Source organism: Lottia gigantea (genome assembly GCF_000327385.1).
Source record: "Lottia gigantea unplaced genomic scaffold LOTGIsca_88, whole genome shotgun sequence".
Classification (NCBI taxonomy): Eukaryota; Metazoa; Mollusca; class Gastropoda; family Lottiidae; genus Lottia; species Lottia gigantea.
The window spans coordinates 794551-808696 of NW_008710892.1; the positions used below are offsets into that span (position 1 = coordinate 794551).

The 14146-nt window shown below is 34.6% G+C and overlaps 1 protein-coding gene across 1 annotated transcript; it reads left to right on the plus strand.

Moving 5' to 3' along the window:
• Window positions 1-4923: 4923 nt before the first annotated feature.
• Window positions 4924-5118, plus strand: LOTGIDRAFT_89584 (hypothetical protein; the record flags this gene model as incomplete). Its single annotated transcript, XM_009068017.1, has 1 exon — window positions 4924-5118. A coding segment is annotated over one exon (195 nt), but the record flags the coding sequence as incomplete, so codon positions are not given.
• Between the last annotated feature and the right edge of the window lie 9028 nt (window positions 5119-14146).

The window sequence follows — 14146 nt, forward strand, 5'->3', positions numbered from 1 at the left end:
CCCCCCCCCTTCCAATATTATCTTGATATTAAAATATATAGGGCAAAAACCGGAAAACAAGGAATAATACAGGTTAAATTTCATGGGAAATTTTTGAACAAACCAGTACGCCAACCTAGAGATTGTAAAGTCAAGGGAATTATAAATACGAGCAGCGATGTAAGCCAACTTAATGAGAACGAAAAATTAGACCATCAAGCCATCATAGAGTGCGCAAAGGATCACGGCATCTAGAGCTATAACATTTTTTATTCCGCTATTTCGAGATTCGATAAGTAGCATTATTCCAATACTTAATAAAATTATATTTTAATCATTTTACAATTTTGAACTTTCTATATATAAATGTTTTTCAAATTTCATCTAATTTTGGTCAGGATATGAAAGGAAATGCCTATATATATATTTACAAATATGAATTTATGTGGTTATTTTGAGCACAATCAGAATGTAATAGCACAATCAGAACGATGACGATATAGCTAATCTTAATAGGCCTGATGGCTTCAAGCTACGTTTTATTCTGAGTGCTGGATATTTATTGACAACAAAAGACAATTCCCAATACTACTCTTCCGTTCACGAACAATCAATGGATCTATATACAACATCTCGCTTTCTAATTTAAGAATTGTCCTGGTTATTTATGGAAGCTAGTCACTATTTTAATCCGACTGTTCTATTTACGTACATTGTCACGCTATATTTAGCTCGTGCCAGATAAACAATGGGGGTATCCCCAGTAACAGTGACGTAGTAGTCTTTTATCTAATCGGCTTTTCTCTGACGTAGGATACTCTATCATGTTCCTTCGTTGAATAGAAGATTATAATTGATATATCAGAATGGGGATATTCCTATATTTGTTGTAATACTTATATTTAGAAGAGTACTAGAGTTCTGACGAATATGATTGGTCGAAGGGATATTAATAGACCCGAAATCGACCCGGGGTCATTGATAATAATACTATCTGTATATGTAGAGATTTGGCAGTGAATGGCGGGAGATATCGCGTGTGAATCCTTGACGTCATATCACCATGAGAGTTTCACCTGATCTGAATGAAGCCAAGGTTAGATGTTGAGGAATCTCCACATCTGTTACCGCAGTTCAATACAGTGTATGTTTATACAATGAAACGGTGTACGTGTGTTTTCTCCCCGATCAATTTCTAGAGTACTTGTGTATATTATGTTTCTAGGAATGACGTCAGAGCACTTCACCGGCATCAGACTTTTAGTCATACTTCAATGTTTATTATCGGTAACGTTATCACAATCGTCAGGTAGGCCGACACTACGAACACAGCAAATCTCTAACCATGAAACGATCAACTCCTTCGACAACTCACAATTATTCAATCCTTAGCATCCCCGTATACTCTTTGGCATATTACCTATTTTCATATCAGCAAGTCAAAACATCTTTTGAAGATAAAGATGACTCAAAGTGAATAAGAAAGCAATTAGACCAAGCCGCATATGCCACAACAGAGACACTTTTGATTTGCCCTATAGTTGTTACCCATTGCTCAAAACGTGTGCACCATTTTCTTTCGCTTTGCTGATTCGCCAGCATAAACACTGACGAGAAACTGGCTTCAGCATAAAGAAGCATGTCCCTAGATTCGCCACATATCCAAGGATCTAATTTTCAAACAAACACAATGTTGTCATTGATACGTTTTGAAAACAATAAGAGGAATGTTCAAATATTAGAATCAATTGTAGCTATAGTTACCCGCAGGAACTGTATTGATAGTCTGGAGTGATCGAAGATGAAAATGAGGTCGGCCAAATATTTTGAAATCTTAGGATAGTTACGATTAGTTGAATCATGTAATCGTGACAACGCCTCAACCTGGGATTTTCCACTGCGCTTGACAAATATTAAGTTTGTCGGCAGTTGTAACGAAAGGAATTTCAGGGGTTGTCATTCGGTATCAGGAAACATATTTCTTGGAATGAATTATTCAATAAGAGGTCTTATTTCCGTCTGTTGTCATCTTACTGCACATAAAAACAGGCTACATTGCACACGTTATGAGATAATGAATTGAATTATATCGTTTGCAATTACTTGATGAAAATATGACCCTTGACGTCTTTTTGGTGTTAGGAGGAAAAAACAGCGTTTGACGTGGTTGCAGTGTTAACAGCCTTTGATGATTTTTTTTGCATTGTAAACATCGTTTAACTTGGTTGCAACGTCAACAACATTTATCCTGGTTGTGGTGTTAACAACTTTTAACAGATCTGACCAGATTTTTGTACTGAATTATTAAAAATTAAAACTTGAGACGTGATATAGATATTAGCAGCATTTGACGTGTATTCACCGTTACCTATGTAATACTAAATAACTAATAATTAACTACATGTTTACTATCCTGTAAAAAATCCCGTAAGATAATGATAATTGGCTATTATCACTATAAAATGAAAACTTAACCGTAAGCTTTAAGTCACCCCCATCTTGCACGTCAAGTGTGGGATCTTACGCGTCTGAAAATTAACGCATTAGCAAGTTCTAATACTTCAAGTAACAGATTCGCCATCCATTTGAACAATCGTACATAGGCTCAGAACGGAAATTTTTGAGCTTAGCTAATCATTAATAGTGTTTACAGCCCACCGGTCTGATACTTCGTAAGACTTTGTTATTTCAAGACCCAAATCACCCCCGAAAATGGCCATGAAAACAGGTGCTTGAATAGACAAGAACTCTAGGTTGGAACAAATGTTTGAACAATATTTGCGCATCCTGATAATATGTATTTTTTTCCGCAAATCAGTGGGGTATCATTAGCTGCTGTGTGCATATAATTTTTGAAATGGGAGCAAAATAGACACCCTATTGCTTCTGATAGTGATTAGAGTTCAAAAACATCCAATGAATCCTCAGCTCCCATAGCCCGACTTCTATGCCCTACCTACCCTAATATTCATGATAATAATAATAATAATAAAATCTTTAATGAGAAGGGTGAAAATTAGGCCAAAGGCCTCTTTACAATTTTGCCCAGTGAAATTTTAACATGAAAATTATAAAAAATACTAAAACAAATGAAAGAAATACTAATAATATGGACATAATACTCCGTTAACAATACATGTATAATAAAATAATGTTGAAGAAGGCTATTTACCCACAAATAGTATACAAGCTAGGCAGAAGGGGTCATTAGACGTGATATGACATATGAGTTTAGAGATTGATATTTGACAATACAATATGTAATTTTGTTTATCCTGCTTGGATTAAATAGAATATAGTTGACCTATTTTGCTTTTAAAGTAAGTAGGGCGTACGTAAAATTCTAATTCATTCTTTGAGCAATAAGTACACCGATGTGAATATTATACACTGTCGATGTTATCAGTAACTCTCAATACATGGTTATAATGAATGCTCTAGTAACAATGTTATTTACCATTTACAATTTTATGACTTTTCCACTAAAAGCATGCATTTGATGATGATGTTCCGGATCAGCTGGCCACCCACACTGTTTACAACCCCCACCCCCTTATAGCCCCGAACTCTGGGTTTCTAGAACCGTCATTTCAGCAAATCTTCCGCTACAGCGATTGTTGTTTGCGTGGTCCATACGACAAGGAAAACATGAAAACACGCCCCCAATGAGAGGGAAACTAGGCTACACTGTTACAAGTCTGTACATCATAGATAGAGTATAGAAGAGCCTAGAGGGACACGGTTACTATATACATCATACGGAAGGGATGTACGTTATGGTTCTATCGATCAATCCCCATTCAACCATTCTTTAGCATTGCCTTAATGGAAACTTCTGTCATTCATCGCTAGCTCATTGCTTCTCAGTGACGGTCTTGCTATCCTAGTCTAGTAAATCCGTGCTATTTTAAACATTCCCCGAGCTATTTTCGATCAATAATAGCTATTTATAATTCCATTGACGTCAAAGGGCTTCCCTCTATAACTTTACATCGTCTATGGTGATAATAATAGTATATGACTTCATAGATTGAGTCTGCGCACACAACATAGAGTAGAATGACGTCAAACCTCCAGATACTGGGGTTGCCCTAAGTTAGTGTCGTATGTAGTAAAAATAGCATCATTGACTACGTCATAAGTCAGGTGGTATATTGCTTTATATAAATACAACGAGAGAGGGAATCACGCCATTCAACAAGTTTACCTTACTACTGGATACATATACTAGAGTAAAAAGGATCGTAGCTGAGGGAAACTGATTGTTTTCATCAATTTCGTGATATTTTAACTCTGTGGTTTTATTCAACCGCCAAGATAGATAATTTTGAGTATATCTCACCTAGACAATCTTATTCAAGCGAGTATTCGCCTGTTTCACCATGTCCTAGTGTGGAGGAAATTAGCGATTCTTTATTCTACGATTATCCTCTGGTAACTTCGAGTTGGAATAAGAAAATGTACACAGATTCTATGGAACAGACTTTGTATTCTCCTGTAAGTCCACAACCGATGGCGTACAACGAGAGTACAAACTATTACAACGGACAGGCTTTCATTACGCCCGTGTCTCCTTACGAATGTCGTCCGGAATACGAACGTGAGTCAGTGTTTTCAGAATTACGAGCTGTGGATTCTATCATAGATTCGACTGTTAGTGTGTTACGACAGTTTGACAGCCTCCATTCAACGTCAACCTCGTCCCGAGACGCCCCTGTTTGTGATACCTATTCCATGTCAACGACGAACAGTGTCTCGAGTGCTTGTGTTTATGTTCCCCCACCCCCTCAGGATAGGGAAGGGAGAGTTGGGGGCAGTTCTTCTCCTGGTAGTAGTTGTAGTTCTCATAACCCGGTGTCACCCTCTTCAGTTGAGGACTTATCTTCGACCCCTCGCAGACGTTGTGCGCCATACATGAAGTCGAAGAAAAAGTACATAGTGCCCGGAACTATAGAATATAACGAAAAACGGGAGAGGAATAACGTGGCTGTGAGGAAAAGTCGAGCCAAGGCAAAAAATCGTCAACAAGACAATGAACGAAGGATGTGTGAACTACAGATGGAAAACGAACGTCTTAATGAACGACTCGAGACAATAACGAAGGAGTTAGTTGTTTTAAAAGGATTATTTAAAAACATGGGAGCTTCTGTTCCTCCTGGGTTTTCAAAAATGTTTCAATCATGACCTATCTACACACACTTTTAGATCCATCGATACGGATAGAAAATCTTATAGCTGAACTCGACTTAAAGCGGTGAATGACTTTCGATTCAGTGAAACTTTTCAGACCTAACGTCTTCTTATTGTCTATTTTTCAATGTTGTTAATTCACATTTTGGAATTTTAACAATTTTTATGGTTAATTTTGTGACAGTGTGATCTCAAGTCAATGTTTTTAATTGTAAGTCTTTTGAGATTGTTTATATATGTTATCACACGCAGTATTGGTTATTCTTTGTTGAATCTATCAGAACCATTTCGTGTCCCTATGTCTAAGTGCTATTGTCAGTATGTATTGTGAACTTCCATTTCGCGACTGAAATAGTGCTGAAGCTGTCTTTAAGAGAGATATCGGAGACCACATGATAAACACAAATGGCAATTCATCAAATCTGATCTAATATCAAATCTATGATTCAAAATATTGGCTGATTTCGAAATTTGAAATTGGTATGATGTAAACATTTTGGTGGTTACTATATTTATCCTACTTCAGCACTGTATTCATTATTTGCCGAGTTGTCTTGTATTCATACTTTGTATATCGATACAGATTAAGTTTTTGGAATATTTCTTTGCTTAGGTACGATAGCTCAAACTTCGACTCTTAAGTTTAAGCTCAAATTTATGCATATGAGTTAAGCTCTAAGTTGGTCACTTTATTTATTTAAACGTCAGCTCGAAATTCATTTAATTTTTTTATTGTTAATATCAGATTTAAATGTTAAGTATATTTTTTAAAATTCTATGTCCTAACTGACAAAGTTGCTTCAGTCCCAAGCTTTCAGCACCCAAATTGCATCGAGATAGTGCTAAATGAATCCCGGTCACCCTGAACTGACAGTTCTCAAGTTCTCTCTTATTATTACGCTTGTATACCTTTATGAAATCTTCGTATAGACTTGTTTTAAAGTTTTGTCAAAATGGCGTTATGTTATTGTAATATAAATCATTTTATGTGTACGTAATGTTTAAACAAGTCAGTTTTTGTACGAAACACATTCTGAAGCTTAATACCACTTCGTAATTGGTATGTCAACTTTCCAACACGTCGTTTTTAGACTCCTCATTTAGACCTATTTGATTATAGTGTATAGTACTATAGATTATTTTCAAATCAAGTAAATTTCTGTAATGGCACTATTTGTATCTTTTATTAAACATGAAACGAGAAATATTCATTGAGCATGAAATGTTTTTGTACAATTTTGTATTTTCACTATTTCAAAAGTTGTTCACATATTAATGGGTAACATTTTTTGAAACCACATTGGAACAGTCATATTGATGATGATTTTTTTATTATTCATAACTGCACTAAAAAATGTCCACATAGGGACATGTGAGTTATCGTTTTCCAACTGTTGTGTCCAAGTTACGAGGCCCTGTGCCGCTTAATCTTATTCATACCTCGTTATGTCATTTATTCAAATGTAATGAACTGTTCTTTTAATGCTAGAATACCAAAAAATTCGGAATAAAAACGTTGAAACGATCTGTTTTTCTATCAAATCAAACCGTCGTGCCCTGGCAAAGGTATTACAAGTTGTTATTTATTCTACCCTTGCTAAGGCACGGCGACTGAACCTTAGCATTGATGAGATCTTCCAAAATATCAAATATAAATTTATTCCATTTTCATCAAAATTGTATTTTTTATTTGAATACTAGTAAATCAGGATTGTGATCAGTAACGATTTATTTTGAATTTTTAAAGATATAATTTCGACATTTTTTGAAAGATTTGGTCATATTTATTTAGAATATTTTGTGTGATATTTTGCTTTGAAATGGAGTTAAAATTTGGATTGTTGATTTGGTTGACTATATTTTCATGTTAGAATAATTCGGTTTCATTCTTTCATTCATCCTTTTCCAGTCAAACTGTATCTATTCGCACAATTCATTTATCCATTTATTCATTCGTTCGTTCGTTCGTCAATAATTTGGTTGTGAATGTATTTAATTCTTCAGGATTATTTCAACGTTTGAATTCTAATATTGAACATGTAACACTATAGAGTTGAATTTATATTAGAAAGTAGAGGCTTATTTATAGACAGACAATTGTTTTAAATTTTTAACGAAATCAGCCAAAAGATCCATTTGTAAGTCGCTTGTTATAAGAGTGATTGAGCATTTAGGCTGAATTAGTTTCTGTTTAAATCAATTCGTATGTAAATATGCCTCTAGTAAATAGAACCAATTAACGGACTCTCTTCTGAATGTTGTTGATGTCACGTGACTTGGTGTGGGACTATATTGGAATTTTAGTATTTTTTATTATCGATAATCATGATATATTGTTATATGTTATTTTTGAAATACTCTATGGCATTGCAGTATTCTTAATAAATGATATATAAAATCAAATACAATTGTTCATCCTTGCCCATCCTTAATATCCATTTAGCTTACTGACTGACTGAGGGGATTCGTTAGCCCAAACTAGAGAAGAAATGAAGATGTACAATTTAACAAATAGACACCACTGCGTCACTTGTATCATTCTATCGAGCAGTATTACCCAAAACGACAAAATATCGATAGTAAATACACGCATTGATGCCCAGTCTTGTCACCATAACTTTGGAAATCCGGAAGTTACTTTAATATCCGAACCCTTCCACACACCCACTGTCACATGTAAGTGTAAATTTACAAAAAGGGTTCGACTCATTCTTGTCACCATACCCTTGGAAATAGGAAGTTATTTTAAAACCCATACCCTTCCCTACACCCTCGGACATGTGAGAGACAGTCACCCACCAGTCATGTCGACATATTTCAATTTTCAAGAAAAAGGGCCGGATTCATCAAATTCAACCAGCCGTTCATTTGAGTTACTGATCTAAACACTCCTTAGACGTTGTTATTAAAGTAAAATTGCAAGGTGCTAGTCCAAGATTGATATACTCTTCCAAACATTCACATAAAAGAATCTTGTCCCGGAATACATGATGCCGCCCTACGGTTCAGTATCAATAAAGACATACATATATATATATATATGTATATATATATATATATGAAATGATTTCTCGATTATGATTTATAACAACTTGATTGTGAAAGAAATTATGAAATATTTAATTTTTAGACTGTGGTAAACAATTCGTCAGAGATTGTTACCCAATTTGAAGTTTGTATTGCACAGAGTTTTTGGTATTTAATACCACAGGTCACAGGATTCTTGTAATATAGACACTCACCGCTCCACTGGCTCTAGAAGTATATAGTCATCTTAACATGTATGGAGGACATATACCTCACATAAAAGATGTGTATATTGAGATAGATCACGAAGCTCTGTTTTAAGGGATTGTAAAGAGGTTTCTAAAAATTTTCTTGGACTTTGATATCATTAATTTGCACCAGCCCAATTTTCAATCTGTGTTTTCTGCAATTCGATTAAAACTAAGCGCGAAGTCTTTATGTAATAAAGCATATTTTGCGATTTGTGATGCATCAAACACATTGTTTAGTAGAATTACAGGAACCACAGACTGGAAATTGGAAATAGAAAGCCTCTTTACAATCCCTTAAAGTGAGAATGAGTCAATTGGAATTAAAATGAAATATATTTCAAGAGTATTCCATTCCATTCACCACTTCACTTGCTCTAAAAGGGATACATTCACCAAAATATGTACTGCGGACATAGCCTTCACATATATTTTATAAGATATTAACTGTTAATAAACCTTAAAGCTCTGTCAGAGAAAGGCGACTCGTCATTTTAACATTCAAACGCGGATAATTCCGGATACACACGGATATGAAGGCTCAAATTTTCCTGTTTCTGAATTAAGGTACGATTGGTCAAGCGGATAACAAACAATGCAGCATTTACTTGTACTTTGTACCCATATACGATTGTTAAAATTTAAGATCCGCCAAGAATAAGTTCAGAGTAAAGTATGACTAAAACACCCGGAAAGATCTTGTTGTGTAGATATTCATCTATTATCAAGGAAATGCACAATTTGTATCGCCAATCAGAGTCCTCGACAAAGTGTAAACATCAAGCCACAATTAATTCCCCTTCCCCCGACACCCATCAGCAAAACAAATAGACCCACCACTTGAATATACCGCTATTGTCCTTTTCTTTTCATACCCATGTAATATCAATTCCAATACCACGATATACCAGAAATTCCTGAAGTATCAAGACCACTATTAAATCATGGCACCAGATATTGGAGTTCTTTACCTTTCCTTGCTGCCATTCAGAATGTTTATTCTATTAGACTGCCATTGATTCACATTAAGTGTTCTTGGAGATATTCCAGGAATAGAATACAATGAGAAGTATAGAATCACGAGGAGAAAATAGTTATATGGTTACAATGTCCTCATTCATACAAGAAGAAAGTCGATGTTTACGTCTCAGTAGCATTTATTGTTAAATGTATGAAGATTCGACTTCCTTTTGGATAGTATACATAGCTAATAATGTTAATATGTTATTGGCATGTGCGAATTCAGTGTCCCCTTTCAGAGAGTATACATTGCAAGCAAGAATTATCATCAGGTGTTTCGAAAATAGTAAGCAGGAACTCAAGATTAACAAGGAGGATTTAGATTGAAAAGCATACCCTGTTTGGTCAAGAGAGTTTCCAAATGATATGGACATATCAATAACACAATTAAAATATCACCTTGTAACATTGGCATTTCGTACTCTACGACAAGAATGTCATCTCAGTCGTGGAATGGCATCAGGTCAAGAGAAATTTCAATAACCTGTTATGAGACGAGTGAACATGTTTATCCGCGAAGTAATTGTTTATGAAAGATTTCCATTCTTAGAAGTTGAAAACTGAGTCGGAAAGTTTTCAAGATTTATCGATTTTATACTATTTCCGAGTATTACTCCTTGTAAGGTTTTAATAACAAACAGCGGAATTTTTCATTTTATAAAGTAACGTCCTTGTTCCATATTTACAGCTCATATGCGTAATTTAGGAAGAAGTCCATGTCTTTGAAGTCTGCTATGTCTTTCAACGAAACGCTTTCGGCAGACTTCAAACGGTAACCACTTATATAGTAGACATCAAATAAGCGATAAGACTATTATTTAGCGGATATCATTTTCATAATCTTAATTTTTGGGGGGCTAAATTCGGTTTTTTAAGCATTTTCCCTGCCAGTCGTGTTGTGTCGGTTGACTGGCACATTTCTACTTGCACTAAAATGTCCTGATTTTTTTTTCTAAATTAAGTGCAATACTTACGAAACCATAACCCACAAAATGGCAAAATAAGATGTTAAAGGAACATTTTGAAAGCGGATAAAATGTTATTTTGACACCAAGTGACAAGAATGGTAAATGTATGTAAATGTTTGAATAAATCATGAATTGCAAATGCTATTATATGTTTAAAAAAAGGTGATATGACTTGATATATGTGGAATGTATCAACAAGGAAATCTGAGTTAAAACCAAGGTTGCTGTCAAATAGATTACATAATGGTGGGTGACACCCTCGAGTGGCTGAACGCGCTGACATCTATCTTGGTTTGATTAAATATTTTAGATAATCTGTATCAGTATAGTAGTGCGGGTGTGGCGCGAAGCAGGCCATGCTTACTCTTTTTATACGCCCACATCTCTCAATGTGGACGTATATTGGCGGCATCCCTGTCCGTCCGTCGGTTCGTCAACATTTGCTTGTAAACGCTCTAAAAACTAGATTTTTTGATGGAATCAAATGAAATTCGGTATGTGTATACATATTCATAAAATGAAGATCAAGTTCGAATTTGAGCTATTTTCGACCGTTAAAAGCAGAGTTATTGCCCTTGCCCCAAAATCTTGAATACTTACCATCCGCATGCCGTGGTGGGCGTATATGGCTGTGGTCCACTATCTTTGATAGACTTGATGGTATTTCTCTTTGGAGTCCACTATTATACTACCTCTACTCCCGATTTTGCCATTCTTTGGAAAGAGATTTTGATTACCGGAATTGTCTTCTTTATAGGACCCTGTGTTGCTAGTGGTAACTGATATAGTTCTCACCGTCGAGAAACAGAACAGTTGCTGCACATTTACACAACTGGAAGAAACTATGTAACTATTTATGTATGGTATGACCTTAAGGACATTCTTGTCCACCAGCGGAGTCAACGATCTAATGATGTATAAAACACTGACTCAGATATGTTGCAAGTTTTTGACATTGAAAAAAAAAGGGAACTTTACATTCATAACAAGACTGAATGCTAAATAATAACCTTCATTACCACTACTATTTATCAGAAAGGCGGATATGCAGATTCACTGACCCATTAAGCTGTATAGAGTTCACTATCGTTCAAGATCATCCAGTATGTTTTTGAATGAAATTGTAACACGGGGATTTACCTTTCGGAAATAATATTTCAGAATTTTTTTACTGAAAAGGATATGAGTTTTAATAAAAACAAATATTCACAAAAGATAAGCATTTATTACACTCCATTAAAGGGATATTTTTAGAAGCAATTATTTGAAAGATATTGGTCTTGAATATATTAGTATGATTCATCTTTAATTTAGTATAATTTATTATTAATGGGGCAAGTTATTCAATTCTAAAGTTAAAAAAGGTCATCTCCGGCAAAATAATAATAATAATGATAATAATCTATCTCCAGCATTTATAATAATGATAATAATGATAATAACGAGTAACCATAGTGATCAAAATAACAATAATAATGATGATTAAAATGATAATGATTATAGTATTAATTAATGGTAATAATAATTAATCATCTCCAGCAAAACATGAAATGATGACGGATGATGATGGTGATCATTATTGATGAATATGGTGAAAGTGGCGATGGAATGATGATGCTGATGAATATGGTGAAAGTAACGATGGAATGATGATTGTTAATGATGGTGATGAATATGGTGAAAGTAACAATCGAATGATGATAATGATGAATATGGTGAAAGTGGCGATGGAATGATGATTGTTAATGATGGTGATGAATATGGTGAAAGTGGCGATAATGATGATTGATTGATAGATAATGATGGTGATGGTGATGAATATGGTGAAAGTGGCGATGGAATGATGATTGTTAATAATGGTGATGAATATGGTGAAAGTGGCGATGATGATGATTGATTGATAGATTATGATGGTGATGAATATGGTGAAAGTGGCGATGATGATGATTGATTGATAGATAATGATGGTGATGGTGATGAATATGGTGAAAGTGGCGATGGAATGATGATTGTTAATGATGGTGATGAATATGGTGAAAGTGGCGATAATGATGATTGATTGATAGATAATGATGGTGATGGTGATGAATATGGTGAAAGTGGCGATGGAATGATGATTGTTAATAATGGTGATGAATATGGTGAAAGTGGCGATGATGATGATTGATTGATAGATTATGATGGTGATGGTGATGAATATGGTGAAAGTGGCGATGATGATGATTGTTAATGATGGTGATGAATATGTTGAAAGTGGCGATGATGATGATTGATTGATAGATTATGATGGTGATGGTGATGAATATGGTGAAAGTGGCGATGGAATGATGATTGTTAATAATGGTGATGAATATGGTGAAAGTGGCGATGATGATGATTGATTGATAGATTATGATGGTGATGAGTATGGTGAAAGTGGCGATGATGATGATTGATTGATAGATTATGATGGTGATGAATATGGTGAAAGTGGCGATGATGATGATTGATTGATAGATTATGATGGTGATGAATATGGTGAAAGTAGCAATGGAATGATGATTGTTAATAATGGTGATGAATATGGTCAGTTTTCTCTCTTTTTGCCATGCCTTTAATGAGATTTGTAATAACTGAATTTTCATGCATATACGCATATTTAATTCAGTTAAAGTCAATAGACTTTGATATACATATTTACAATAGGTATACAGAACCTACATATGTACGATAAACATGTTTATGTATGAAACATTTAAGACCGTATTTATTTACCATTTTATATTTTAATTTGGGTAAGCCTTGTGTAGACGAATATAACAATTAAATTCAAGGGTCAATTGCCATTTTATCTCTTCATTTTTCAGAAGATACCTTTTATTTCAAAAGCAAATACATTACGTGATATTTTCTAAAAAAAAAAAAAAGTGAAAAAACAGGTTACTTCCCTTTGGATATAAATTTGTTCAGAGAAACCTGTTCTTGTTAAATCTTAGCTTTGTAATTTGCTTTTAATGAGCATGAGAACCATATTGAAAAGGTCCGCCAGCGTCCACTCCCCTGACCTCGAAACTTAAACTTTGTCCATCAACTCACAATTTGAACTTATTTATCTCGTATTTGCTATTGCCCTTCTGTTTTGATTTCTGATAAAGCTTACGAACTTAGTTGTCAGTTTATTATTTTTCCATTTCATGTAGGCAAAGTTACACCCAGCCCTTTCACGAATTATCATAAGCGACACCTTCCTTATCAAAGTGGTGCCAATTTTGTGATTACTCGTCGACAGTAGAGACAATTTTATTACACCTCGATCACGATAAAAACAATGTCCACAAAAAGTTATTTACTTCTTGACATGATTCGTCGCCATTTTTCCACGCCCCTTCAGGGTCTCTGTATGCCTTTGCAAAAAGCAAATTTAAACAAAGTCTGTATGGAATAAGGTGATATGACAATAAAGCTATCTTGAGTGTTACTCAATTGAATTTAGTTTTATATATTCACGTATATTCTGATTGCCACTGTGGTAAGGAACACAAACAACAAGCAGAGTTTATGACATAACTTAACTTCAAGAACTTGGAACATTTGTATTCAGTTGGGCATTGAAAATGATAAATTTGTATATAATTGTATCACACATATATGATTTTTTCTCGCACCCGAACCCTTCATGATTATTATGCATATAATGTTTTGGTCGCCATTATGAATTTCAAAAACTAGGTCACA